Source organism: Stigmatopora nigra, chromosome 7 (genome assembly GCF_051989575.1).
Source record: "Stigmatopora nigra isolate UIUO_SnigA chromosome 7, RoL_Snig_1.1, whole genome shotgun sequence".
Classification (NCBI taxonomy): Eukaryota; Metazoa; Chordata; class Actinopteri; order Syngnathiformes; family Syngnathidae; genus Stigmatopora; species Stigmatopora nigra.
Window position 1 is genome coordinate 1211044 of NC_135514.1, and position 26751 is coordinate 1237794.

At 38.5% G+C, this 26751-nt stretch overlaps 2 protein-coding genes across 3 annotated transcripts; both read left to right on the plus strand.

The window, feature by feature from the left end:
* Positions 1-452: 452 nt before the first annotated feature.
* Positions 453-13811, plus strand: LOC144198980 (ATP-dependent translocase ABCB1-like). 2 transcript variants are annotated; one of them, XM_077720279.1, is made up of 28 exons: positions 453-1431; positions 1492-1572; positions 1686-1767; positions 2168-2330; positions 2406-2448; positions 2508-2699; positions 3239-3410; positions 3498-3622; positions 4302-4473; positions 4561-4674; positions 6325-6435; positions 6521-6646; positions 6717-6920; positions 6999-7169; positions 7565-7726; positions 7803-7976; positions 8067-8213; positions 8313-8417; positions 8556-8633; positions 9463-9546; positions 9626-9829; positions 10538-10638; positions 10722-10862; positions 11636-11792; positions 11881-12078; positions 12682-12888; positions 13003-13149; positions 13220-13811. In XM_077720279.1, exons 2-28 carry the CDS (start codon positions 1523-1525, stop codon positions 13424-13426), a joined length of 3837 nt encoding a protein of 1278 aa, XP_077576405.1. In that variant the 5' UTR covers positions 453-1431; positions 1492-1522; the 3' UTR covers positions 13427-13811. The 2 variants fall into 2 exon arrangements, with proteins under 2 accessions (XP_077576405.1, XP_077576404.1); XM_077720278.1 differs by having other exon boundaries at positions 12682-13149.
* Positions 13812-13962: 151 nt separating this feature from the next.
* Positions 13963-25873, plus strand: LOC144199091 (ATP-dependent translocase ABCB1-like). Its single transcript, XM_077720468.1, has 28 exons — positions 13963-14344; positions 15396-15715; positions 15814-15886; positions 15970-16132; positions 16207-16243; positions 16308-16499; positions 16574-16745; positions 16818-16942; positions 17166-17337; positions 17420-17533; positions 17622-17732; positions 18304-18429; positions 18560-18763; positions 19397-19567; positions 19627-19788; positions 20752-20931; positions 21141-21287; positions 21363-21467; positions 22316-22393; positions 22484-22597; positions 22648-22851; positions 22946-23046; positions 23136-23276; positions 23850-24006; positions 24089-24286; positions 24835-25041; positions 25449-25595; positions 25667-25873. Exons 2-28 carry the CDS (start codon positions 15645-15647, stop codon positions 25871-25873), a joined length of 3879 nt encoding a protein of 1292 aa, XP_077576594.1. The 5' UTR covers positions 13963-14344; positions 15396-15644.
* Positions 25874-26751: the final 878 nt, after the last annotated feature.

The following is a 26751-nucleotide window of genomic DNA, read 5'->3' on the forward strand; positions in this document are numbered from 1 at the left end:
TCACTTTTGGAGCGGTAATGTAAAAAATATTATAAATATAATAATTTAAGAATATTTAAATATATTGATTTTTTTCTCAGTGGGATCATTTATATTAAATAATTACTGAACTTATTGGTGGCCAATAAAAAGAGCCGGGCTGTCGTAGTTCATTTTGAGCTTTATTTGCAGGCCACTATATATTATATTGAGGCCATTGGCCGATCACATAGAAAAAGATGCATGTTAGGATGATTGCCCCTAGGTATGGGTGTGAGTGAGCATGGTCGTCTGTCTCCTTGTCCCCGCCTCTGGCCTGGGGGTAGCTGGTATTGGCTCCAGCACCCCCGCAAGCCTAATGAGGATAAAGCGCTTCAGAAAAGGAGATGAGATGATTAATTTTTGTTTTGTGTTATTTTTACAGGGCTTCAAATACATTACCAAGCAGTGAGTGCAATCATACTTTTTTTTTTTTTACTGCCGTTTTGGGAGTCACACCAGTCCGTATCAGATTGACGTTATAAAATAGGACATGGCTATAGAAGCTATATTAAATATGGGTTACATGATAGAATAAAACTAAAAGGCATACTTTTTTCATCATGCCTAATCCATTGGAACAAACATCTAACTCAGGGGTAGGAAACCTATGGCTCAGGAGCCATATATGGCTCTTTTGATAGGTGTATATGGCTCTTTGCCTTTTCAAATCATAATTTTTCTTCATTAGACTCTTCTGCATGCATCTTCTCTCATTGGTACTCATTGATTAGCAACAGTGAAATAATGTTCTCAAAAGAATTCAGCCTTTTTTTTACTTTCAAAGTGGTGAAATGAATAATAAATGCTCACATTTTCATATATTTTTACTTTTAAATTCTGAGTATGGCTCTCAAGGAATAATGTTTGAAAATATGAATTGTTTATGGCTCTCTTCGTCAAAAAGGTTCCCGACCCCTGATCTAACTGGTTCCCCTAAACATTACACTTCAGTCTGAAGCTAGATACCTTTTTAAACAGTATTAATTTACAGCTTTATTTACATACCACATCATTAAAAAAAAGAAGTCACACCCTACCCTGTAGCTAACTGAATAATTAAACTTTTAACGGTATTGAATTGAGGACAACGGTATATTTTGATATTGCAGTAAAAACAAATGGATGATTTAGAGAATATTTTTTTTGCAATTTCTTTTTTTTTTTTTTACAATTTTTTTCCCCTTAACTGCCAAGAGACCAGCGTAGAAATGTGGTTATTCTAGTACGCAGCCATTAAAGCCACGTGAGACAGAAGAGGAATAAAAGGGAGGCGTGGTAGGGCTGGTCATCTGTTGTTTGAGGTGTGTGCCTGGATGTGCGGAATAGCAAGCCCTGTCAAACAACAGAGTGCAGGAGAAGCGTCTGCTGCTTCTCACACATCAGACTCCTCTGTAGGCGAACGCCAGCAAGGTACGTTTAACCTTTTGTCATGTTTCAATTTCAAGAGCTGACTTGTGTTTATATGCGCAGCATAAGCAGATACGCATAACAGGAAACAGACATGGAGGAAAGGGACATCACAGAGCACAACCTTAAAGATGTATATTTAAGGTAATATTCTATGACTTTTAAAATTTAGGAGAAAAAAAGGCTCTATGCTTTTTGGACTACTTTTTAAACAATTGGAGAGCAATTACAGTGTGAATTTCCTGTTTGTGACTCAGTGATTGCATAGACGATGTGAGCAAAAGTAAAAAGAAGAAAGACAAAGAGGAAAAGCTACCTATGGTTGGTACCATTGAACTGGTAAGTTTTCTATTTCTTTTACATCTTTATGGCCCCTGTATCACTTTTTTTTTAAATAAAAAAGAGAGATTAGTGGACGTTATCTGAGTGGTTAGCGCGGCGACTTCAGAGTTCTGGGGTTGAGAGTTCAATCCCAGGTCGGTCCTCACTGTGTGGACTTTGCATGCTCTCTCCGGTCCCCCAATTGCCCCAATGTGAGTGTGAATGGTTGTCCGTCTCATTGTGCTCTGCATTTGGCTGGCCTGCAATTCAGGGTGTCCCCTGCCTGGTGCCCGTAGGTAGCCGGGATAGGCTCCGGCACCCCCCGCGACCCTTGTGAGGATGACGAGTCCAGAAAATGAATGACATTATTTTACATTTACCTCCTAATAACATTCTCCCACTCTTCCTGTGTGAACAGTTCAGATTTGCAGATTCCAAAGATATTGTGCTGCTCTTCTTTGGGACACTAATGTCAATTGTCCATGGGGTAGTGATGCCTCTTATGTTAGTCGTGTTTGGGGCTATGACTGACAGCTTGGTATCAAACGCTGCCTCATCCTTCCTCAACAATACCAACCCCAGTGAGTTTACAGACATCATCGTCGCTCCCTGACCATGATGATCAACTACTATAACATTTTGTTTGACATTTTCAGATGTCACATTTGCAAACAACACCTTGCAGGCTGAGATGACCAGGTAAAGGGTAAAATGACACCTACCGATGTGTCTTTGCTGATCTTTCCGTTCCTTTTCAGCTTTGCCATCTACTACTCGATCCTAGGGGCTCTCGTGCTGGTGGCCGCTTATATGCAGGTCGCTTTCTTTACATTGTCGGCTGGACGACAAGTCAAACGCATTCGCAAGTGTTTTTTTCACAGGATCATGCGACAAGATATCGGCTGGTTCGATGTAAATGAAACTGGAGAGCTCAACACTCGTCTTACAGAGTTAGTAACATGAAGTCATTTACCTTTACAGTGTATATTGTATATATACAATAATAATGATTTCTAATATTTCAAAACAGCCTCATCATTAGGGTTAAAATTTACCCAATTTTTTTTTGACTATCTCATGTGGGCAATACAATATTTGTGGATATTATGAAGTCTGCCATGATTCCATTTGAGATTTTGTACACAATCAGTTACTCTCGGTATAAAGTAACAAAAATTGTTGTTACTTTTTGTTGTTTTCAGAAAAATGGTAAGCATTAAGCCTCTTAAAATGTTGCTCGACCCAAGTTAACCCTTTAATTGACAAATAAATGTTAACAATAAAATCTAAAAACTGGAATAATAATCTTTTAAGATGAAAAGTGGAATGTTTACCTCATTTTTAATAGATCATACAATGTAGTTGTCAAAAATGATATACATATTTTTTTTAATTTTACTTGTTCTTCATATTTTTTACATTAGTTTGGTAAGCAATTCTAAAAAGACACCCTTTTAACTGATGGACATGTTTTTTTCTGCATGAACAGCGATGTCTACAAAATCCAAGAGGGCATTGGGGACAAAGTGGCAATGTTGATTCAGTCCTTTGCTACTTTTCTCACATCAGTCGTCATCGGCTTAAGCAAAGGATGGAAACTCACACTCGTCATTCTGGCCGTCAGTCCCTTGCTGGGTGTCATGGCAGCAATTTTCAGCAAGGTAACCTAAGATTTTCTCCACGTCACCACATAAGAAAGCCTATTCTTGCTGGCATTATGGTAAACGTTTTTTTTTTTTTTTTATTAGGTCCTGGCATCATTCACATCAAGAGAACAGTCCGCATATGCCAAAGCAGGTGCTGTGGCAGAGGAGGTTCTCTCTTCTATCAGGACTGTGTTTGCCTTCAGTGGTCAACAAAAAGAGATTGAGAGGTTCGTGCATTCATCCGTGTTATTACCGTATTTTCACGACTATAAGGCGCACTTAAAAGTTAAATTTTCCCCAGAAAAGACAGTGCGCCTTATAATCCAGTGTGCCTTATATATGGAAAAAACAGAAAACCAAAAACGAAAAACCACCATTGTTGGATATTTAAGAAAAGCAAACGCCTGAACTGAAACAATACTGTTAAATATGCAGATGCAATCTTAGTTTACAAAATTTTCCATCATATAGCTCCTCCCCCACTGCAAGATTTTATACCAAAAAAATCCAAAACATCAACAATGGCTGGCTCTAGAGGTGACTGTGTAGTGAGTGCTTCATACCTGGAGGTCAATAGCAATTACCGTATTTTCACGACTATAAGGCGCACTTAAAGGTTTTAAATTTTCTCCAAAATAGACAGTGTGCCTTATAATACAGTGCGCCTTATAATACAGTGCACCTTATAATACAGTGCGCCTTATATATGGAAAAATGTCAGTCATTGAGGGTGCGCCTTATAATGCGGTGCGCCTTATAGTTGTGAAAATACGGTACATATAAAAGGCATACAGTATATGGTTCCAATACCATGAGTTACAGGTGAAGAAGGCTTTTGTCATAGCTTTTAATGCGTAATATTGGGAAAGGATAGTATTTCACAAATTGTTTTGTGCCATCTTGCAGGTATCATAAGAACTTGGAGGACGCCAAGAACGTGGGAATAAGGAAGGCTATAAGCTCAAACATCGCAATGGGTGTGACCTTCTTATTGATTTACCTTTCATATTCGCTGGCCTTCTGGTATGGAAGTACACTCATTTTGAGTGGAGAGTACACCATCGGGGTTGTACTTACAGTGAGTAGCAGCAGGAAAAGCGTGGCTGTCCTTCAGAGAGCCACCAAGTACAACTTTTAAGCTAACAAAGAAAGTTTGTGTTTTTAGGTTTTATTTGCTGTGCTTATTGGAGCATTTGCCTTGGGGCAGACGTCACCAAACATCCAGTCCTTTTCCAGTGCCCGAGGAGCTGCACATAAGGTTTACGGCATTATTGACAATGTAAGAAAAACTACATTGCCTCCTTCGCTTCACTTTTGGAAAGAATTTTCTTTTCTTTTGGGCTACCGTCAATTTGTATTAGTGGATATGCACTCATGTAATGTAGCGCTCCAGGATGCAGCTTTTGCAGATTGGAATTTCCTCTAATTGGAGCCCCATCGGTTTGAGTTCGTATTCGTGACTAAATCAACCTGTTGTCTAACTTCAACATGGAGTTTTTACCCAAATTTATAGGATTAGGATTTAGTAATTTGGTTTTGAGGCAAGCAGAAGTACGTACAATATGAGAAAAAAGTATTTGAGCCTTTTTTGAATTTCTGGGCGGCCCGGTGGATGAGTGGTTAGTGTGTTGACCTCCCAGTTTTGGGGTCCTGGGTTCAAATCTAGGTCGGTTCATCTATGTGGGGTTTGCATCATAAGAATCGGGATGGTCTGGTTAGAGTAATCATGTCATGTTTTGTTGGGGTTTTGGTTGTTGAGTGTGTTTTCCTTCTATGTTCTGTCCGCGTGATTGTGTGAGTTCCACCTGCTGTGTCTTTCCGGCTCTCCTTACCTTGTGTGACCCAATTGTCCATTATTGACGTTTGTTTTTTGTCAGTGTGCTTCTCCCCGTTTTTGTCCTCTCAGTTAAGTTTGTATATTTGTTCACTTCTTCCCAATTGTTATAGTTTGTAGGATTATTTTGTACTTATTTTTTCCATTAAAACATTAAGTTTTAACATTTTTATAGCGCAAAGACATTCAGCCAACAGGGTGCAAAAGCTACCAAGTGTACACTTCAATTTAATAACTGGTTGACCCCTCTTTGGCAGCAAGAATCTCAACCTTCCATTTCCCTCGACCATTTCTTTTAACTTTTGCAGTTAAGTGGAATTAATGAGAGATGTAAGGTCTGCTTTGAAATTGGATCTCATGAGTACTTCCCACTTAGCTTGTTTGATTTCATGCCTTTCATCCCGACGTGTGTTTTCTTCAGAGGCTATTTGTTTCTTGGCTTGCTTTTATGCTTTAAGTCATTGTCCTGTTACAATGCCTGTTACAATTCCAGGCTTCAACTAGTTGGAAAAATGGCTTCAAGTTGTTTATACATTTTTATAACTCTTTTTAACCCTGATGATAGTAAGTTGTCCAGGCCCAGTGGAAGCAAAGCAATAATCTACCCTAAGGCCTCTCCCATAGTGTATTAATCATTCTTTTTTTTTTGTTTTGAATGGCAATAGCTTTTCTTTTTCTCCTTTCAATCTCATTCTTGTCTCATGCTTTCAATTTTTTGGAAAAATCAAAGAATTTCCTAAAGGTTTACGCAGTTTTCCACTTACTACTGAATTCACAACTCACTTTAGACATTAACTGGTTCAAAATGTAATCCACTTTTATTGTCATAGTGCTTTTTTCCCAATTCCAAGTTCAGAAACTTAAAGCAACCTCAAACAACAATGGTCTATGTATGGATGTAGTGTTACCAAAATGGCTAGCTGTGTAAATAAACACAAGCTTTGTAGAGAACATTTTGTCCTGCCTTCACAAAAGTGAGATTTCCTTACATTGTCTGTTAAGCCTTTGATAAGTATCAGTTCCTTGACCCTGCTGTGATCAAACCTCCAACTAAAACTGAGCTTAAAAGAAATAATGAAACGTTTTACTCTTCAGAACCCAAGCATCGACAGTTATTCGGAGGGTGGCTTCAAGCCTGATTCAATCACTGGAAACATCGAGTTCAAGAACATCCACTTTAATTACCCCTCAAGGCCCGATGTTAAAGTAAGCCTCTCAATGACACATGAGCATTGTACATACACATACAGCATTTACCCAAACTCCTTTCTATAACTGCCCTTACTTGCAGGTATTAAAAAACATGTCGCTAAGTGTGAAAAGTGGCCAGACCATCGCCTTAGTGGGAAGCAGCGGTTGCGGTAAAAGCACCACTGTGCAGCTGTTACAGAGATTTTACGATCCACAGGAGGGATCGGTAAGTACATATTTTTCAAAATTTCACAAAAATACTTCTGTTCATTTATCCATTGTTTCCCTCTTTGTAGATATCTGTCGATGGTCATGATATCCGTTCTCTCAATGTTTGCTACTTGCGAAAGATGATTGGCGTGGTGAGTCAAGAGCCCGTCCTTTTTGCCACCACCATAGCTGAAAACATCCAATACGGCCGATTGGATGTCACACAAGAAGAGATAGTGCAAGCAGCCAAGGAGGCCAATGCTTACGACTTCATCATGAATCTTCCTGAAGTATGAACATCTCAATGACTTGTACCTTGAAACAACTTGGCACTTGCTAATGAGGACATTCTCACTGTTATTGAGCAGAAATTCGAGACGCTGGTCGGAGACCGAGGGACTCAGATGAGTGGAGGACAGAAGCAGAGAATTGCAATCGCTCGAGCGCTTGTCCGCAACCCCAAAATCCTTCTGCTGGATGAAGCAACTTCTGCTCTGGATGCTGAGAGTGAAACTGTTGTGCAGGCTGCACTCGACAAGGTATAAACACACAGACGTCAGAATTGCTTGGGTTCATAATCACATCATATCTTCTGCTCACCTGCCAAGAATTTTTGGGTGAAAGTCCAAAAATCACAGAAAAATGTTACTTTGTCGTAAAGTTACTGTGCCTGATCTTTTGAATACATTTTCTCTTGCAGTGTGAACTTCTCTGTTCACATTTGAAATACTTCCACAATGACACACATTTTCCAATGTTTGTATTGTTACCTTTCAAACAATATCGTCGTTTAAACAAACATCCATCCTGTTAACAGAGTGATGGAGGGAACAGGTCGAATGTTTCGAGGAATTTGAGAATCGCAGCGTCTTTTAACAAGGGAATAAAGCTCTATCATCCTTCTGAATTTCAAACTTTTGCATCATTTGTGCAGGTCAGACTCGGCCGTACCACCTTAGTTGTGGCTCATCGCCTTTCAACTATTCGGAATGCTGATATTATTGCTGGCTTTCAAAATGGAACAGTTGTAGAACTAGGAACCCATAACCAGCTGATGGAAAAACAGGGCATCTACCATACGCTAGTCACTCTGCAGGTAAACCTTTGTGCAAAACAATGTATAATATGAATATATTATCTTGGGATTTTTACTAGCTTTATCTATCTTGCAGACTTTTCAGAAAGCCAAAGAAGAGGATGAGCTGGGGGAAAAGAACCCAATGGAAGAAGATCTTTCTAACTCCCCTCGTTTAAGGAGGAGGTCTACAAAATCGTCATTTGTTGGTTCAGAGGGACAGAAAGAAGAGAGAGAAAAGTTGGTGGATAGTAAAGATTTAAAAGAAGAGGTGTGACGTGCGCTTGATGAATTGGAATTTTCATGGCAAAGAATAAAGGGAGGTATCATTCAGCTTTTTTCCCCCCTTTGTTGTCTGCAGAATGAAGACGTTCCTCCAGTTTCGTTTCTTAAAGTGATGCGATTCAATCTTCCTGAGTGGCCTTACATTCTTGTCGGAACCATCTGTGCTTCAATTAATGGCGCAATGCAACCTCTCTTTGCTGTCATCTTCTCCAAGATTATCACTGTAGGATTTTTTTAGTTCATTTTGCATCTTCATTTTGGGATTAAAAATGTAGGGGGAAAGAGTTTTAAAGTAATCGTGACAATTTTTCCCTTTTTCTAGGTGTTTGCCGAGCCAGATTTAAATGTTGTTCAACGGAAATCTTATTTCTTCTCCCTTCTGTTTGCTGTTATTGGAGCCGTATCTTTTGTCACCATGTTTCTACAGGTAAAATCCTGCGAACCATTGTGACAATTTTCATCAGTGTATGGCAAAATTGGTAACACGCCAAGAAAGAACATTTATTCAATGAAAACTGCCCCGAGTGCAGTTCGCGATCACATTTTATGCGACTTTTTATTACAGGGGTACTGTTTTGGTAAATCTGGGGAGATCCTGACTATGAAAATGAGACTTGCAGCTTTCAAAGCCATGTTGAGGCAGGTTAGTAGAACAGTACATCATTTGACTTTAATGGTTTTATTATGAGTAAATATGCAACTACAGTGTGGGTGTCTGGAGATCAGGTTACATTGAATAATGAGTGCAAAGTGACATGGAAAAATACATGCAGAAGTAATCAAATCCAACTTACATTAAAAGGAAAAAAAATGAAATTGTTGAATAAAAAAAATCTACAATTCAGTACAGTGGTACCTCGAGATGTGACCTTAAATGGGGGGACTCTTGCACGGGAACACGCTCGTAACCTAACATAGACAATTTTAAATGAACTTGGATTACGATGCAGACACACTAAAAAATAAGTTTAATCTAACCTTACACTCAACTTAATTCTAATTTTGTTTTAAATTTTGATACCTTTCTTCTTGGCTCTATTTGCCCCGCCTCCACCCTGATTTGGAAATGCAACCTATCAAGGGTTGTTTGCTTTTGTCTTCCCTTCAAAATATTCCCAAAATGATGCACACAAATGTCCTCACAATTGGATGATGCACAACCACTTGCCAACGAGAAGTAATATAGACTCCTCTCTCATATTAGTGATCGCTCCGCTATTCACACTAACTAACGGAAAAAAAACACTGAAAAAATGCAACGCTCCGCCCAGTGCTCGTAGAGACATTACACGAGGGAGTTGTGACCAGAGAGACAGTGCCCATGATGTTCTTATGAGCAGCTTCTCACGTCCGCTGTATGCTCGTATATCAAAATTTGTCTCGTATCTCTATAAATATTTGCCCGAAATTTTACTCGTATGTCGAGGTATTACAGCCCATAATATTCAAACAATGCATGTTTCATTTAATAGGACCTAGGCTGGTTTGACAACCACAAAAACAGTGTTGGCGCACTCACGACAAGGCTGGCCACAGATGCAGCTCAAGTCCAAGGGGTAAGGTACACGCAGGAAACCAACATTATTTCATTTAATAATCTTATTGGTTCATGCATCCCCTCTCTTCTGCGCTCAGGTTACGGGAGTACGTCTGGCCTCGTTGGTTCAGAATGTTGCCAACATGGGTACTGCTTTGATTCTGGCATTTGTGTATGGCTGGGAGCTGACCCTGCTCATATTGTCGGTGGTTCCCGTCATGGCAGTGGCTGGGACTGTGCAGATGAAACTGCTCGCTGGGCAAGCAGCTCAGGATAAGAAGGAGCTGGAGAAGGCTGGAAAGGTACGGATTTGGTGGTGGTATGTTGACTTGCACGCACCTTTATGGATTTCGGCATTCAAACAACAGGGGTCAGGTGAAATGTGTTATTTCCTGTCTGTAATATCTGGCGCAAACTGAAGGAGTTTAATGTGTTGATGTTTTATTTTTTATTTTTTATTTTAATATATCATTATTACAAAATGTGATCAAATGGGAGAGACATTTGAGGTCTGGCTATTGCAAGCCTTTTTTTTAATATTTTCTCCTCAGGAAACCTTCACTTTCCAGTTGTTTACAACTTTCAGTTAAAAAATATCCGTGGATCAGTGAACTCGGTCAAAATCCAGAGTCCTGCTTTGTCTAGTATCTCACACACCTATTGATAACACTTACCTATCAAGGTTTTGAGCTATTAAAGCTATAGTTGTTTTTTGTTGTTGTTATTTTATTGTGCCGGTAGTCACAGGAGATGTAATATCCCAAAAAGGAAATTAGAATTTCATTTTAAATATTTAATTTTTTAGAAAATTACAAATCATTTAAGCATCCATTGTTCTTGGTATATGTTAGATTTGGTCTCAGATTGTGGTCACAACTCATGCAAGTTAAATAGTGATCATGCCTATTTTCTTGTACTGATATGTTGGCCAGTATGTTGATCAAGGCCACATTATGTCAATCAGTCTTCCCAAGTGGGATTCTAAACCATATTTCATTTTGTTTCCTCAGATTGCTACAGATGCCATTGAGAATATTCGCACTGTTGCATCTCTGACCAGGGAACCCACATTTGAATCCCTATATCATGAAAATCTCCTCATTCCTTACAAGTACAAAAGACCGAAAACTGAAAACAACTTTTTATTTGTCAGAGATTTTGGTCTTCTCAAAAGTTGTCTTTCTCTCTTTGTAGAAACTCCCAGAAAAAAGCCCACCTGTATGGTTTTACCTTCTCATTTTCACAGGCCATGATCTACTTCGCCTATGCAGGTTGTTTTCGTTTTGGAGCTTGGCTCATCGATGAAGGGCGAATGGACGTCGAGGGAGTTTTTCTGTGAGTGATGGCGTGTCGCGTTTTCAATGTAGTCTTTGACAGCAGAAGAAAAAGAGAAAAAAATACTAACTAGATCATTACAAGAGATCTATATCTGTTTTAATCATTTACCAAAACTTCAAATATGTGAAAGTCTGGTCACAAGCATGATGCATGGTGGGAGAACATTAACTTGGAGTTCAAAGGTCACTTTGTGGAGTCTGCAGAAGCAAAAGAAAAAAATTCTGGAGAAGCTAAGCAATATTTCTAGCTTTAAAAATTCAAAATATGATCATTTCGTTGCCACACCGTAGAATCAAATGTTTGTAAAAACTGAGAATTACTACTTGTAGTTGATATTTTTTATTCTCATCTTAATTTCTGAACCGCCTTATCCTCACTAGGGTCGTGGGGGGTGCTGGAGCCCATCCCAGCTGACTTCAGGCATTAGGCGGGGGGGGGGGGGGGGGCACCCTGAATTGGTTAGCCTAGCCAATCACAGGGCACAAGGGGACAAAGAACTATTCACGCTCACACTCATACCTAGGAGCAATTTAGAGTGTCCTACCACGCATGTCTTTGGAATGTGGGTGGAAACCGGAGCACCCGGAGAAAACCCACGCAGGCCCAAGAGAACATGCAAACTCCACACATGTGGACCGACCTGGATTTGAACCCAGGTATATTTTGAATTTTGTAGATTTTTACATTTTTTTTAAGTATTGTATTTCAGTTGTTACAGCTACTTGCATTTCATAATAAATGAAGACTAAATCCAATATTCTCTTACCTAGAGTTATTTCAGCGGTTTTGTACGGTGCCATGGCTGTGGGAGAAGCCAATTCCTTTGCTCCAAATTATGCCAAGGCCAAAATGTCTGCTGCACACCTTATTATGCTTCTGAACACTGAGCCTGCTATTGACAATCTTGCAGAGGACGGACTCTCACTGGTATCCAATGCAAAACCATACTTGTTTATTACTATTGTTAATAGACATTTGTTATTAAATCCTCTTCTTATTTGTCTTTGTCCTACAGGATAAATTTGAGGGTAATGTGCAGTTTCAAGAGGTTAGATTTAACTACCCCACTCGTCCTGATTTCCCAGTTCTCCGAGGGTTGAATCTGAATGTGAGCAAGGGGGAGACGCTGGCCCTTGTAGGAAGCAGTGGTTGTGGAAAAAGCACCAGCATCCAGCTTCTAGAGAGGTTTTACGATCCCACGCAAGGGAACGTGGTGAGAAAACGCACATGCAGAATCACATGCTGCCTCTTCACCTAGTCTCTGTCGGCTAATGTTTAGTGTTTTTATTGCTGCACTCTACTGATAAGAATTTAGTTGAGTCATTTGAATTCATCTTCAGAGAGTTTCTGAGAGACACAATATTTTATTCACCTCACAGTTCTGGGGTCAAGGACTCGATCCCAAGTCGGTCAACATTGCGTGCAGTTTGCATGTTTGCGTGGGTTTTCTGTGGGTACTCCGATTTCCTCCCACATTCCAAAGACATGCATTTTAGGCTGATTGGACACTTTAAATTGCAACTAGGTATGAGTGTGAGCGTGAATTGTTGTTTATCTCCTTGTGCCCTGCGATTGGCTGGCCACCAATTGAGGGTGTCCCCCACCTAGTGCCTGTATTTAGCTGGGATAGGCCCCTGCAAGGATTAGCGTTTTGGAAAAGGAATGAATGAAAATATTGTACTTGAAAGGTGACCGCCCATTATTTTTGTCAATTCTTCTTCTTCATGTCCTTTAATACATTTTAGTAGGATTGCAAGACATTTTGGGGGGGAAAATTCCCAAAACGTCATATGTGATTGATGTATTTGCCGCGCAGGTGATTGATTCCAAGAGTGTCAAAGAACTGAACATCCATTGGTTGAGGTCTCAGATAGGCATTGTGTCACAGGAGCCAGTGCTCTTTGACTGTAGTTTAGCTGAAAACATTGCTTATGGAGACAACAGTCGCACTGTAACGACAGTGGAGATTAAGGCAGCCGCTGAAGCAGCCAACATTCACAGCTTCATTGAAACCTTGCCAAAGGTAAACCAGAGAAACGGACCACATTTTCACCAAAGTTATTTTTCTACCAGCAATACCAACTGTAAATGCCAAAACCCTGAAAGACTGACTTTGAATAACTGTTTTCTGGAACAGAAATATGACACTCAAGCAGGCGACAAGGGGACCCAATTGTCAGGCGGTCAGAAACAACGAATAGCCATAGCCCGAGCCATCATTCGCAACCCCAAACTTTTACTTCTGGACGAAGCCACGTCTGCGCTCGACACAGAGAGTGAAAAGGTACGTTTTCTGTTCTCATCCGGTTGGATTCTAAAATTGACTTTTGTCCTCCCGATTTGTGTTGGGCCAGGTGGTGCAAGAAGCATTGGACAAAGCCAGGCAGGGCAGGACATGTATCATTGTTGCCCACCGTCTGTCCACCATCCAAAATGCAGACCGCATTGCTGTCTTTCAGGAAGGGATTGTGGTTGAAGAAGGTACTCACCAACAGTTGCTTGCCAAAAAGGGAGTCTACCACATGTTGGTCACCACTCAGATGGGCCGGCAAAGCGAATGAGCTAATAAAAGCAAGTTTTTGATATTCTACTGTTAGAGGAGAATGGAGTAATTGAATGTACTACATCGGCATTGGTTTAAATGCTAAATCGGAGTCATTTGAATCTCATTTCTTATGGCCAAGATCATAAAAGTTACCTTCTAAAGATTCAAATATGAATTTGAATTAATGGGGATGAGTAACACCATCAAATGTGGAGTTCCTGTTTATATAAATGTATTTTCTTTTTATATATTGTTTTTTTTAATATTCCCTCAATCCTGTTTATAGTTTGTTTTCCAATTCCAGTACTTGAAACAATTATCATTTACAACATTGAATTACTATCACTGGTGATACTACTGAAGCAATGTGATAGATTGATATTAAATATGTTTTGATGGAATGTTGTCCATTGTAAACATAGATAGGCGATTTTATGGAATGTAAGTATGTCAAAGTTGAATACATACTTGTTTTTTGAGCTAAAGTTTAATATTAATGTATTTGATTTGATAGATATTTATTGACTGGTTTCATATGTCAACATAGCAAGCTGAAAGAATAACAAAGACAGCGAACAAATTATAATAAGTATAAACGTGCAAACGTGTATATATGCATATGGATTGAGCAGTTTTTGAGTACTGCTCCTTTCTTTACATGTTGAAATATAGATGTTTTATTTGTAATTGAAAATGATTTTTAGTGAAGCCAATGGATTGATTTTATTTATTGATTTTGTTCCATCAAAAGCATTATTACCCATGTATAAATGTGATTCAATATGCTAGTGAGCCAAACAGTAGTGTTGTTTTATAGCCACTAGAGGGATACAATACTACTGGGTACTTCTGAGCCTACAGCTAAACAAAGGGGCGTAACATAACGGGGGTCTTTCTGCACTAGATCAAGTTGGGACACAACTGTGGAGTCCAGGTATGGCAAATATGATTTTTTTGAAGGCGTATAAAAATGCTCGTTTTTGATTAGTCAAAACTGGATTAAAGCAGTAGGATTTGGCTTGGTGCAAATGAATAATTCTGAACAGGCATAATCGTTAACCAATGTTAACGGAAGTTTAAATGGTGGAAAAACCTTTGCGAAGAGTTGTTTTATTGACTAAATAAGACTAATTGAGTAGTTGGTTTTGATTTCAATCGGAGGAGAAGAGTCGTGTTTGGAGAGTCAAAAGCATGACAGGAAGTGTTTCAATTCTGTTAGCTCTGTTGCCAAGTCGCGAACACATTACTACGTATTGTGACGAATAGTATTCAAATACACTATTTAATATAAAATCAAACGTTCAGCAACATTACAAACTTACTCCTTGCTTATAAGGGCCACTATTAACGTTTATTTTCAAATAAATGCAAAGTTTAATAAAATGTATGCAATGGCCAGATGTATGAACCAATTCCAACTCCTGGATTTGATTTTAAACACTTTGTAAAAATATACATGATCCATGATCAATAAGATCCATGGTCAATTAGATCCATGATCAATTAGATCCATGATTAATTATGGGTGAGTGGTTAGCGTCTTTCCCTAACAGCTCTGGGGTCCTGGGTTCAAATCCTGGTCGGTCCACCTGTGTGGAGTTTGCATGTTCAAAATCAAATCAAATCAAAAGCCTTTATTGTCCTCATACACAGCTGCGTATAATGTAATTGGTGGTGCTACTCCCCAAAGTGCGTTTTCCCAGTAAAAACATAAATAAGTAATATAAAAATATGATTATATTCTCCTTGAGCCTGGGTTTCTTCTGGCTTCTCTGGTTTCATCCCAGATTCCCCAAAACATACATGTTAGGCTGATTGCCCCTAGGTATGGGTGTGTGTGAGCATGGTTGTCTGTCTCTTTGTCCCCGCCCCTGGCCTGGGGGTAGCTGGGATTGGCTCCAGCACCCCCGCAACCTTATTGTGGAAAAAAATGCTTCAGAAAATGAGATGAGATGATTAATTTTTGTTTTGTGATATTTTTAAAGGGCTTCAAATACATTACCAAGCAGTGAGTGAAGGCCTCTCCAAGGAATTCCAGGAATGGGGAACTTTGAATTTTGTCCACGGACTCCATGAGTCCAGACAACCTTCAACTGATTTTTATTTTCATTTATATATATATTTAAAAGTAGTGAATTTTTTTTTTTTTTATTCTTAGAATGGATGATTAATATAGATTGATTATTTGAAAACTATAGATTTGAACCAGACTAATAGACCACTTTTTAGGACAGATGGCAGAGATGGATGAAACCGATAAGTTGCAAAACAACACCACCAATACCAGCCCAGATGTTTATTTAAGGTAATGTTCTGCCAACTAAATTATGTGGTTTTCATACCAAAGCGCACCAACTTTAGCAACTTGCCATTTTGTGAATTATCTCTTCATTTTTGGCCCAGTGAATACAGTAAAACTGGAAGCAAAAGGATAGAAAGAGAAGAGAAAATGCCCGCAGTCGGCCCCGTTGAACTGGTATGTCGTCAATTTCTGTCCGTTTGACAATTATGGTTTGGTGACTTGTAAGACTAATTATGACAACTTGTGGTTTGTTACAGTTTCGGTTTTCAGATGGCATCGACATATTACTGATCATCGCTGGGACGCTGATGTCAATGGCCCACGGGGTGGTGTTCCCTCTCATGTGTGTCGTTTTTGGGCATATGGCGGACAGATTTATACAGTCCTCAGCAATGTCTAAAAACAACACCCACCACTTTAGTGAGTTCACAAAATAAGAAAATATTACAAGGCAACCTGGCATTTTGTTGAATAAAATCGTCTCGTTTTTTCAGTTCCCACCAATGGCACATTACAAGAGGACATGACTGGGTATGACCAAGCACTTTAGTGACACTCACAGGGTCACATTTGACAATTTGTTCTGCTTTTGCAGCTTTTGCATTTACTTTGCCATCACTGGAATTTTGGTGCTGGTTGCCGGCTACATGCAGGTTGCTTTTTTCGCACTGGCTGCCATACGACAGGTCAGACGCATCCGCAAGTCTTTTTTCCATAGCATCATGCGAAAGGACATTGGCTGGTTTGACGTCAATGAGACGGGGACGCTCAATACTCGACTCGTCGAGTGAGTAATGTCTGAATTCCATTCGGCAAATTGATGTTATTCAAATTTTAACAATCATTGATGCTTCTGAGCAGTGATGTCTACAAGATCCAAGAGGGTATTGGAGACAAATTGGGGATGCTGATCCAGTCACTTTCCACCTTCATTGCATCTTTGATTGTTGGCTTATGCTTCGGATGGAAGCTCTCTCTGGTCATCCTGGCAGTCTGCCCTTTGCTGGGACTGGCAGCCGCCATTTTCAGTAAGGTAAATGTGCTTTCACTTCTGGGAAAAAAACATTCTATCCCAATTGATACATTTATGTATGTCTCCACTTAGGTGTTGACGTCATTCACTTATAAAGAACAGACTGCTTATGCCAAAGCAGGTGCGGTGGCAGAGGAGGTGCTTTCTGCCATCAGGACTGTTTTTGCCTTCAATGGTCAGCAGAGAGAAATCAAAAGGTTGTGCAACATGTATCCTAACAGACTCTCTGATGTTAAAAAATGTACTGCAAACTGCATGTATTAGTAAATATAGGTTTATAGATCTCATTTGACATGTGTACCTACTATGCAGAGAGTAAAATGTCGACCCATCCCAGTTCAAATTATAGGATTCATTCATGATATAATACTACAATTCATGATATGAATCACATCCAAATAACCTTATGTTGACCTACAGGTATGCTAAGAACTTGGAAGAGGCTAAAAACATGGGACTCAAGAAGGCAATCAGTTCGAACACTGCCATGGGTTTTAGCAACATGATGATCTTCCTGTCTTATGCTCTGGCCTTCTGGTATGGGAGTAAGCTAGTTCTGAATAAGGAGTACACCACTGGAACTGTTCTTACAGTGAGCAGACATGTATATTTGAAATGTATATTTGAACTTGATAACATTTTAACACTAATTCCCTAAATGCTCTTGTGTTAAGGTTTTATTTTCTTTGATTTTTGGCGCTCTTGCTTTGGGGCAGACCATGCCAAATATCCAGTCATTTTCCGTCGCTCGAGGAGCTGCGCACCGAGTATACAGGATCATTGACGATGTACATACATTGAGAAAACTCTTTTTTTATATTGCGATCAATTTCTTTTATAAAGAAAAAAAAATTGTCATAACTTTTTACTTTACAGGAACCGAGCATCGATAGCTATTCGGAATGCGGCTTCAAGCCTGAATCAATCAATGGAAATATAGAGTTCAAAAACGTCCATTTTAACTACCCCTCAAGGCCAGAAGTCAAGGTAAGACAAACTGCAACTTGCAAAAGATTTAAATTGATCTAGTAAAGGGGCACTCACACTTCCTGATTGCCATTGATTGCACTTCTAATGTATACAACATTTGTGGAAAGGTATCACACTGTTCAAACTTTTTTGCTCCAAGATCTACTTTTCAAGGCGTTAACCTTCCATGATCTAGCTCAGGGGTGGGCAAACTTTTCGGCCCGGGGGCCACATTGACTTTAAAAATTTGACAGATGGGCCGGGTCAGCACAAGATACGATACAAATAAAAAACTGCATCCGTTGACAGTACATATGAAACATAAACAGAAAAAAGGGACCCAAGTATTAACATACTCATCATTAAAGTAAAAAGTATAAAGTACAAAGTAAGGTAAAAAGGAATGTATTAAGAAATATTAAAATGTAATTTAAATAAAGATAGAGGGGCTGTAAAACACGAAAAGCAAAAGATCAGATATTATGTCATGATATAACTGCCATTTTTAGATACGTAGGCTTAGATCAGGGGTCCCTAATCTAAGCCTACGTATCTAAACTTTTTTAGATTGACACATATTCATTTGCAGGTATTAAACAACATGTGCCTGAGCGTGAAAAGTGGCCAGACCATCGCTTTAGTGGGAAGCAGTGGGTGCGGTAAAAGCACCACCGTCCAGCTGTTACAGAGGTTCTACGATCCACAGGAGGGATCGGCAAGTGAAATTTTAAAAAAACCTTTCACCAAAAAAAAAATCGATTTAGTCACAATTTACCACCAGAGCTTCCTTTTATTCTTTCAGGTCACTCAACATTTAATGAAACCAATTTTTCCCTTCTTTTTAGGTTAATATTGATGGTCATGATATCCGTTCTCTCAATATTTGCTATTTGAGAAAGATGATTGGCGTGGTGAGTCAAGAGCCCGTCCTTTTTGCCACCACCATAGCTGAAAACATCCAATACGGCCGATTGGATGTCACACAAGAAGAGATAACGCAAGCTGCCAAGGAGGCCAACGCTTATGACTTCATCATGAATCTTCCTGATGTATGGGCATATTCTTTTTCACTACACTGGACAATTGACACTTACAATCTTTATAATGTTCTTTTTAGATTAATCCTTGAGATTGCAGGTGACTATTATGGGTCATATAAAAACACTTAGATATTACCATTTATTCTATATATTTTGGCTGATTATTATTTTTAAATTATGGAAACATAAAAATACAATAATATAACATTGTATTTTTTGCTAAATATTTTAGTATGGTAAATCCATTTATAAATGAATACAATGTTAATATATATTAAAAAAATACTAAATTAATTAAAAAAACTGTGTTTTTCTCCCATATAACCCAACATATAACAGTTTTTTTGTCATACTCAATGGTTGCCATTGATGATGGACAATAGGTGCCCAACTCACTTAAACTGGGAAGACTGGATTTGAATGCTCATATTTCATCGCCACTGATGGAGTTAATCTTCCAATCCATGTTGGGTGAACATTAGTTCATTCCAGTCAAAATGAATTGGACATCTAGTGCCATTAATGGCACCCAGTTAAATTTGAAGTTTGTCAAATGAGTAGCTTGTAAAAAAATATCATGTATAGAACTATGAAAACAACTTTGTAATGGCCAAAATTGAAAGGATTACTTTTGTCGAGCAGAAATTTGAGACGCTGGTTGGAGAGCGAGGCACTCAGATGAGTGGAGGACAGAAGCAGAGAATTGCGATCGCTCGAGCGCTTGTCCGCAACCCCAAAATCCTTCTGCTGGATGAAGCAACTTCAGCTCTGGATGCTGAGAGTGAGACAGCTGTGCAGACGGCACTTGACAAGGTACACGCGCTGATCTGCATTTATTTGAAATGCATGTATAATGAGATTTTTTTCCCCAGGTCAGACTAGGTCGTACAACCATAATTGTGGCCCATCGCCTCTCAACTATCAGAAATGCTGATATCATTGCTGGCTTCCAAAGCGGAGAGGTTATTGAACTGGGTACTCATAGTCAGCTGATGGAAAAACAGGGTGTTTATTGTACCCTTGTTACCATGCAGGTGAGTTTGGCATGAAAATGTTTTCCTAGAGCAATGGTGGAAAAGTATGGATTAATTAGGGATTACATCGTTTTCCACGCGAGTGCGAGTCATCTGCGTTTGATGATCTCTGAATATTGAACCCAATCCCTTTTCATTCTTTTTGCAATTCAGTTGTGAAGCACAAAATAAGCTTGTATAAAAATATGTTGGAATATTTTGCTTACTTGAATTTAATATAGTTAAATTGGTTAGCCAATGTGATTATTTGAGCTATTTTGTTTTCTGATTTTTTTTAAACTTTTTTTGTTGTCGCTGGACATTTCCTTTGTTCTGAAAAGAATTTAATACATATTGAATGATGAATAGAAAAGAAATATAAAATATACTGTATTATTTTCTGTCTTATGCGTTATCCTTATATTTCTGTAATATTTTATAGCAACAGGTGTCAGGTATTAATTCATCACTACAAATTTCCTCCAGTTAAAAGGGATTGGTCATCTATTTGGCATCAATGGAATCCATAGATTTAACAAACATTTAAATAACATATATAAGTATGTGTATATATATATATATATATATATATATATATATATATATATATATATATATATATATATATATATATATATATATATATATATATTAATATATATATTTGTGTGTATATATATATATATATATATATATATATATATATTAATATATATATTTGTGTGTATATATATATATATATATATATATATATATATATATATATATATATATATATATATATATATATATATATATATATATATATATATATATATATATATATATATATATATATATATATATTTATATTTATATTTATATATTTTAACCTGACTCCGATCCCCTTTAAAATCACATCCGATTTCTGATCATGTGATCTAATTGATGACATCCCTAATTAGAGAAAAGCTATCCTGTTTCAAACTACTTTGTATTTTTTAGAGCTTCCAGAAACAACAGGATGACGAACAGTGGATAAGTCATCAAAATAAAAAGAGCCCAACAGACGATGACACTTCCTTGAAAATGTCAAAGTTTTCAATAAGCTATTCCTCTGCTGGTTTGGAAGGAACCCGAGAAGAAAAAGAAAAGTTGATGGATGTCCAAGACAATACAGAAGAGGTCAAATTGGTTTATTTCAATTTACCGTATTTTACTGCAACCTAAAAAAAAGACAATATAACTGACTATCATTGGTCAGACAGAGAAAAAATACATCTATTAGTTGCTGGCCCAACCAAACTTTTTTTAAAAAAGCGACTCATAGTCCGGAAAATACGATACTTGGGATTTTTGGCCAAAATAAAGCATTTCTCTCTCATGTTCTGCAGGACAAAAGTGTTGCTCCAGTGTCGCTGCTCCAAATTCTGCGTTTTAACCTTTCTGAGTGGCCTTACATTTTGATGGGGATCATTCTTGCTGCCATCAACGGATTGTTACATCCCATGTTTGCGGTCATCCTCTCAAAGTTCATCGCTGTATGTTCCAACTGGGCTGTTCCCATCTTTTCTAAATCCCCCAAAAATCATTTTTCTACTTTTTCCATCCTTCAGGTGATGGCTGAGGATGATGAAGAGATGATCAGAAAAAAAACTGAATTCCTCTGCATCATGTTTGCGGTCATCGGCGTGGTCATTTTTTTCACCATGTTTCTCCAGGTATCCAAACACACAATAACAAATTCTGTATATACACATTAGCGCATTCAGTAATAATTTGCTGCCTAACAGAAGCGTCTAGACAGTAAGTTTCTTTTTAGAACACTCTGAATGTTTCCAATTTCCCTAAACACATTTCATCCCTGTTCACTTTTTCCATATTTACTGTACATTAAGTAAAGCAATAATACCTAGATAAATACCTTGATTTAACTCCGAGGAAAAAGCTAACATTAGTACTCCTGGGCAACCCTTTCCCTGTGATTATAGTTAATATTGTAAATATACTTTCAAATCAAATAATACAAATATTCCCATTGATCTGTCAAATGAAATAATTTGTCTTTTGATACTTATTGATGAATATGGAGCAGATAATCTGAAAAGTTGGTCCTAATTATTTTCAAGAAACCTACTAGACGTACTATAATTCCATAATTAAGATTTTTATTGTATCTGATTCTGGAAGTGTTGAATCTGTGCACTTCTCTGGGTTCAAATCCAGGTTAGGTCCACCTGTGTGGAGTTGGCATGTTGCTTGCGTGGGTGTACTCCGGGTACTCTGGTTTCCTCCCACATTCCAAAACGTGCATGGTAGACTGTTTGGACAATCTAAATTGCCTCTAGGAGTCAGCTGGGATTGGCTCCAGCACCCCCTGCAATCCTAAAGAGAATAAAGCGGTTCAGAAAATGGGATGAGACATTATACTCTTGGTCCATCCCGGTCTCGATTCCCAAAAGTCTGGGTCTCAATATGTTTCTGACCCGGGTAAGTTTTGGTCTGGGATAGTTTGGTAAGTAGTATTCTTGTAATGTCAGTTTTGCTTGTACCTGTCACTTGTTTACAGGGTTACTGTTTTGGACAATCTGGGGAGATTTTGACGTTAAAACTGAGACTTGCAGCTTTCAAGGCTTTGATGAGGCAGGTGAGCTGAATCACAGATACTCTTGACAGTCTTTCCAGTATCCAATTTATTGAGGGTGGCATTTTATTTATTTATTTATTTATTTTCCAGGATCTAGGTTGGTTTGATGACCATAAAAACAGCGTCGGAACGCTCACAACGAGACTGGCCGCAGATGCAGCTCAAGTTCAGGGGGTGATGCATTTTGGAGTCTTTTGCTCAAAAGTACACACAACACTCTTCTTTTCCCAATGAATTTTTCCACCACTGGTCAGGTTACGGGAGTCCGCCTGGCCACGTTAGTGCAGAATACTGCCAACTTGGGAACTGGTGTGATTTTGGCTTTTGTGAACGGCTGGGAGCTGACCTTACTCGTGCTGGTCTTGGTGCCAATCTTGGCCGTGGCTGGAATGATGGAGATAGAGTTGCTTGCTGGGCAAGCTGCTAAGGACAAGAAGGAGTTGGAAAAGGCTGGACAGGTAGGCTTTTTTTTCCTTTTTTTCAAATGACTTACTTTGCCATCAGCCTGCCAAAGTACCTGCCAATGTTGTTGATTCTGCTGTGTCTCATCAGACTGTTACTGAAGCTATTGAAAACATCCGTACAGTTGCATCTTTGACTCGAGAAGCTAAATTTGAGTCTTTGTTTCACGATAATCTGCAAGTTCCGTACAGGTATTTGCTGGACACTATTGCCTGTCATCAGATTGTTGACATGTTTTTCCCCCAATGGGCTACTTTTGAATTTTTTTTTGTCTTTGCAGAAACGCTCAGAAAAAGTCTCACATGCAGGGTTTTGCCTTCTCGTTCTCTCAAGCTATGATCTATTTTACTTATGCTTTATGTTTCTGGTTTGGAGCTTGGCTTGTGGAGCAAGGCAGAATGAATGTTGAAGGAGTATTTCTGTAAGTAATCTTTGATCCTTATCAAGATTTCATGGTGCATTCCATAAAAAAAATGTCTAAAACTACTAATGTCGCTTTAATCCCATATGTTTGCTAGCTTTTTGCATGTAAAATACATACATTCATTACATGAGAGAGTCAAATTTCATTACATGAGAGAGTAAAATTAATGAAGTGAGTCTATTGTTATCATTTCCACTGAATGTTTTAGCGAAAATAAAAGCTTTTTTATATATTCCAATACCCTTAATTCAAACTAAGTAGACAATTTTTCCTCTGTGATGGATCAAAAGTATTGAATTGCTTAGGTTCTTAGGAGGAATTCACATGAGTATTAAAATCACACAATGTTAATATATTGCGACAAATTCAGAGAACCAATAGGCATAGTGATTGTAGAAAACAGAGGGGACATTCCCATCTGCTTTTGAAGTTAAATGATCAGTACTATTGATGCAAATATTTTTGGGTGCTAATATTAACACAATTGATTGATTTATTTTACATAACGTGGAGTCTTTTGAATAACTCTTTTAAGCACAACGGAAGCTAACAATTGATTTTTTTTCTCAGAGTGAGCATGGCTCTCATGTATGGTTCCTTGGCTGTTGGAGAAGCCACTTCCTTTGCGCCTAACTACGCTAATGCCAAAGTATCTGCCAGTCACATCATGATACTCCTGAATAGACGCCCTTCTATTGATAATCTCTCACATGAAGGACAGTCATTGGTAAGCAGAAAGAAGTCCATTACCTTCCAATTCCATTCAACATCTAACAGTATTTTCTCTTTTTCCCCCCTTCAAACTCCAGACTAAATTTGAGGGTAGTGTGTCCTTTGAGGGTGTTAACTTTAACTACCCCTCACGCCCCAATGTTCATGTCCTTCGAGGGCTGAATTTGGAGGTGGGCAAGGGGCAGACACTGGCCCTGGTTGGACGCAGCGGCTGTGGAAAAAGCACTTCCATACAACTTCTGGAAAGGTTCTACGACGCAACCCAAGGGAACGTGGTGAGATGACTATTATACCTATTGTCCGTTTACTTAATACATTAATACCTCGGCTCTTTGCGGTTCGACTAACGCGGCTTAGACACACCAAATATATGAATGGTGTATAGTGGAGGAACAATCCTACAAACATGAAATGAGGGGGGTAAGGCACAATTGGTGATTATCTTACTGGCCAATAGAGTGCAGTGTCCACCTTCAGGAGTTATTGTAATCCAATGCTGAATGGCTATTAGGTTTACAGTTGTACCTATACTTAAGAAACTAATTGGTTGCAAGAATGTTTTCGTGACTTCAACATTTCGGAAGTAGAGGTGTACTTTATATGTAAATTCTCTAATTCGTTCCACGGTCCTCACACAACTACCTACTTAACCCTTTAAAATTGGTCAATTTGCACTCACTACCCAGCGTGTGTTTTGAAAAGTTAATGAGATATGATCCAAAACAGACTACAAAATCTTTTTTTTTTTAGTTTGAAATTTGGTATCCGATTGTCACCTTTCTTAAAATCGTACCGTATTGTATTTTGTTTGATTTTCTTCCAGATGATTGATTCTAAAAGTGTGAAAGATCTGAACATCCAGTGGCTAAGGTCTCAGATAGGCATCGTGTCGCAGGAACCTGTTCTTTTTGACTGCAGTATAGCGGAAAACATTGCATATGGAGACAACAGTCGCACTGTTACAATGGAGGAGATTAAAGCAGCTGCTGAAGCTGCCAACATTCACAACTTCATCGAAAGTTTGCCAAAGGTAGTCACATTATTATTGGTGGTTTTTACAAATTCTTGCAGTGGAGGATGGATTTTGAAAACCAAGATGGCATCAGCATATTTAACAGTATTTGTTAAGTTGAAAAAACGATATGTAAAACAAGCCAAAGTAAATCCGGGGCCTCATAATAAGATGTCTAACTTGACCAGAGCAAGGTACTTACGTTTGTTTGTGTTTAGCTGTGTTTTTTTTTTCATTAACTCTTGAAAAAAAACATTTGGACACTCGAATGACAAAAACCAATAACATAAGTAAGAAATGGATTCCATTGCGCTCGGTGAGGTTGACCCAAAATACATAAAGGTTCATGACAGCAGTAATTTCATAATGACAATTTTCCCCAAAAATTCCACTGCTCTACTGACTTTGACTGTTTTTTGGAACAGAAATATGACACTCAAGCAGGTGACAAGGGGACACAATTGTCAGGCGGTCAGAAACAACGAATAGCCATAGCCCGAGCCATCATCCGTAACCCCAAACTTTTGCTTCTGGATGAGGCCACGTCGGCACTCGACGCTGAGAGCGAGAAGGTGAGTTTTCTGATCCCATCTGGTACGGCTGTAATTTTGACTTTTTGCCTCCTGATTTATGTTGGACCCAGATGGTGCAAGAAGCGTTAGACAAAGCCAGGCAGGGCAGGACGTGTATTCTTGTCGCCCACCGTCTGTCCACCATCCAAAATGCAGACCGCATTGCTGTCTTTCAGGAAGGGATGGTGGTTGAAGAAGGCACTCACCAACAGCTGTTAGCCAAAAGGGGCGTCTACCACATGTTGGTGACCTCTCAGATAGGCCAAGGGGGACAATGAGAAGAGTAAGATGTTAGTGATTTCTTTTTCGTTTATAGGCCCTCTGTTTCAAGTAGCACGGGCTGCTTGTTTAAACACCTGAACACAACTTGATGACACACAAACAGAAGTAGAAAATTCAGCTACATTTAGCTGACTAGCAGTGTTTCTTAACGTTATTGATATTTTACATGAAGCCTCCACAAAATGAAATATCACAAAAGCATGTATAACGTATTGAAAATTTTAATGAGATTTGGGACTGTTAATTATTATATTATAATACATAATTCATTGATTTCATCATAATTTAGTCCCTTGTGAAAAATACTTAATGTTATAGTCACATTTTAGTCATTTCTATTTTTTACTCTTAGTCGTTGTTTGTGACAACTAAAAGGTTTTAATCTTCTTTTAATTTGAATTTTATTTTTTAAGTACTAGTAGACCTTTGTGCATGTTTTTGCACATGATTTAACATATTTTAGCTAAAAAAAAATTGTAAATGGCCTTAACTATAAGATTGTCATCGTCAAAACCAACACTGCTTTAGTCAACACTAAGTTGATTTACCAGCAGAAAGCCATGAACTGTATTTTTTTTAACATTTAGTAGAAGGAACATTTCTTCCGTCTCTTTGTGCCCTGCTCTGGCCTGGAGTCAGCTGGGATAGTCAGCGGTTTCAGAAAATGAGATCAAGTGTCTTCTCAGGTAAAATATTGTAAACTAATTACATCAGGGAAAGACAGTACTCAGGAAAAAAGTAAAGGTACATAACTGTCGGATTGAAAAGCTCATAACACCCAAATATTGTTCGCCATTATTCATTCAAGCCATACTTTTACCCCAAAAATATACTACCTCACATCTGCAGGGTGGTCAAAATCTACACTGCATAT

Coding starts and splice junctions, on each gene's coding strand:
- LOC144198980 (XM_077720278.1), top strand. CDS start 1,523: ATGGAGGAAAGGGACATCACAGAGCACAACCTTAAAGATGTATATTTA. Junction 6,647..6,716: donor ACGATCCACAGGAGGGATCG/GTAAGTACATAT, acceptor CCCTCTTTGTAG/ATATCTGTCGATGGTCATGA. Junction 6,921..6,998: donor TCATCATGAATCTTCCTGAA/GTATGAACATCT, acceptor GTTATTGAGCAG/AAATTCGAGACGCTGGTCGG.
- LOC144199091 (XM_077720468.1), top strand. CDS start 15,645: ATGGCAGAGATGGATGAAACCGATAAGTTGCAAAACAACACCACCAAT. Junction 15,716..15,813: donor AGCCCAGATGTTTATTTAAG/GTAATGTTCTGC, acceptor TTTTTGGCCCAG/TGAATACAGTAAAACTGGAA. Junction 23,277..23,849: donor AATGTTGAAGGAGTATTTCT/GTAAGTAATCTT, acceptor TTTTTTTCTCAG/AGTGAGCATGGCTCTCATGT.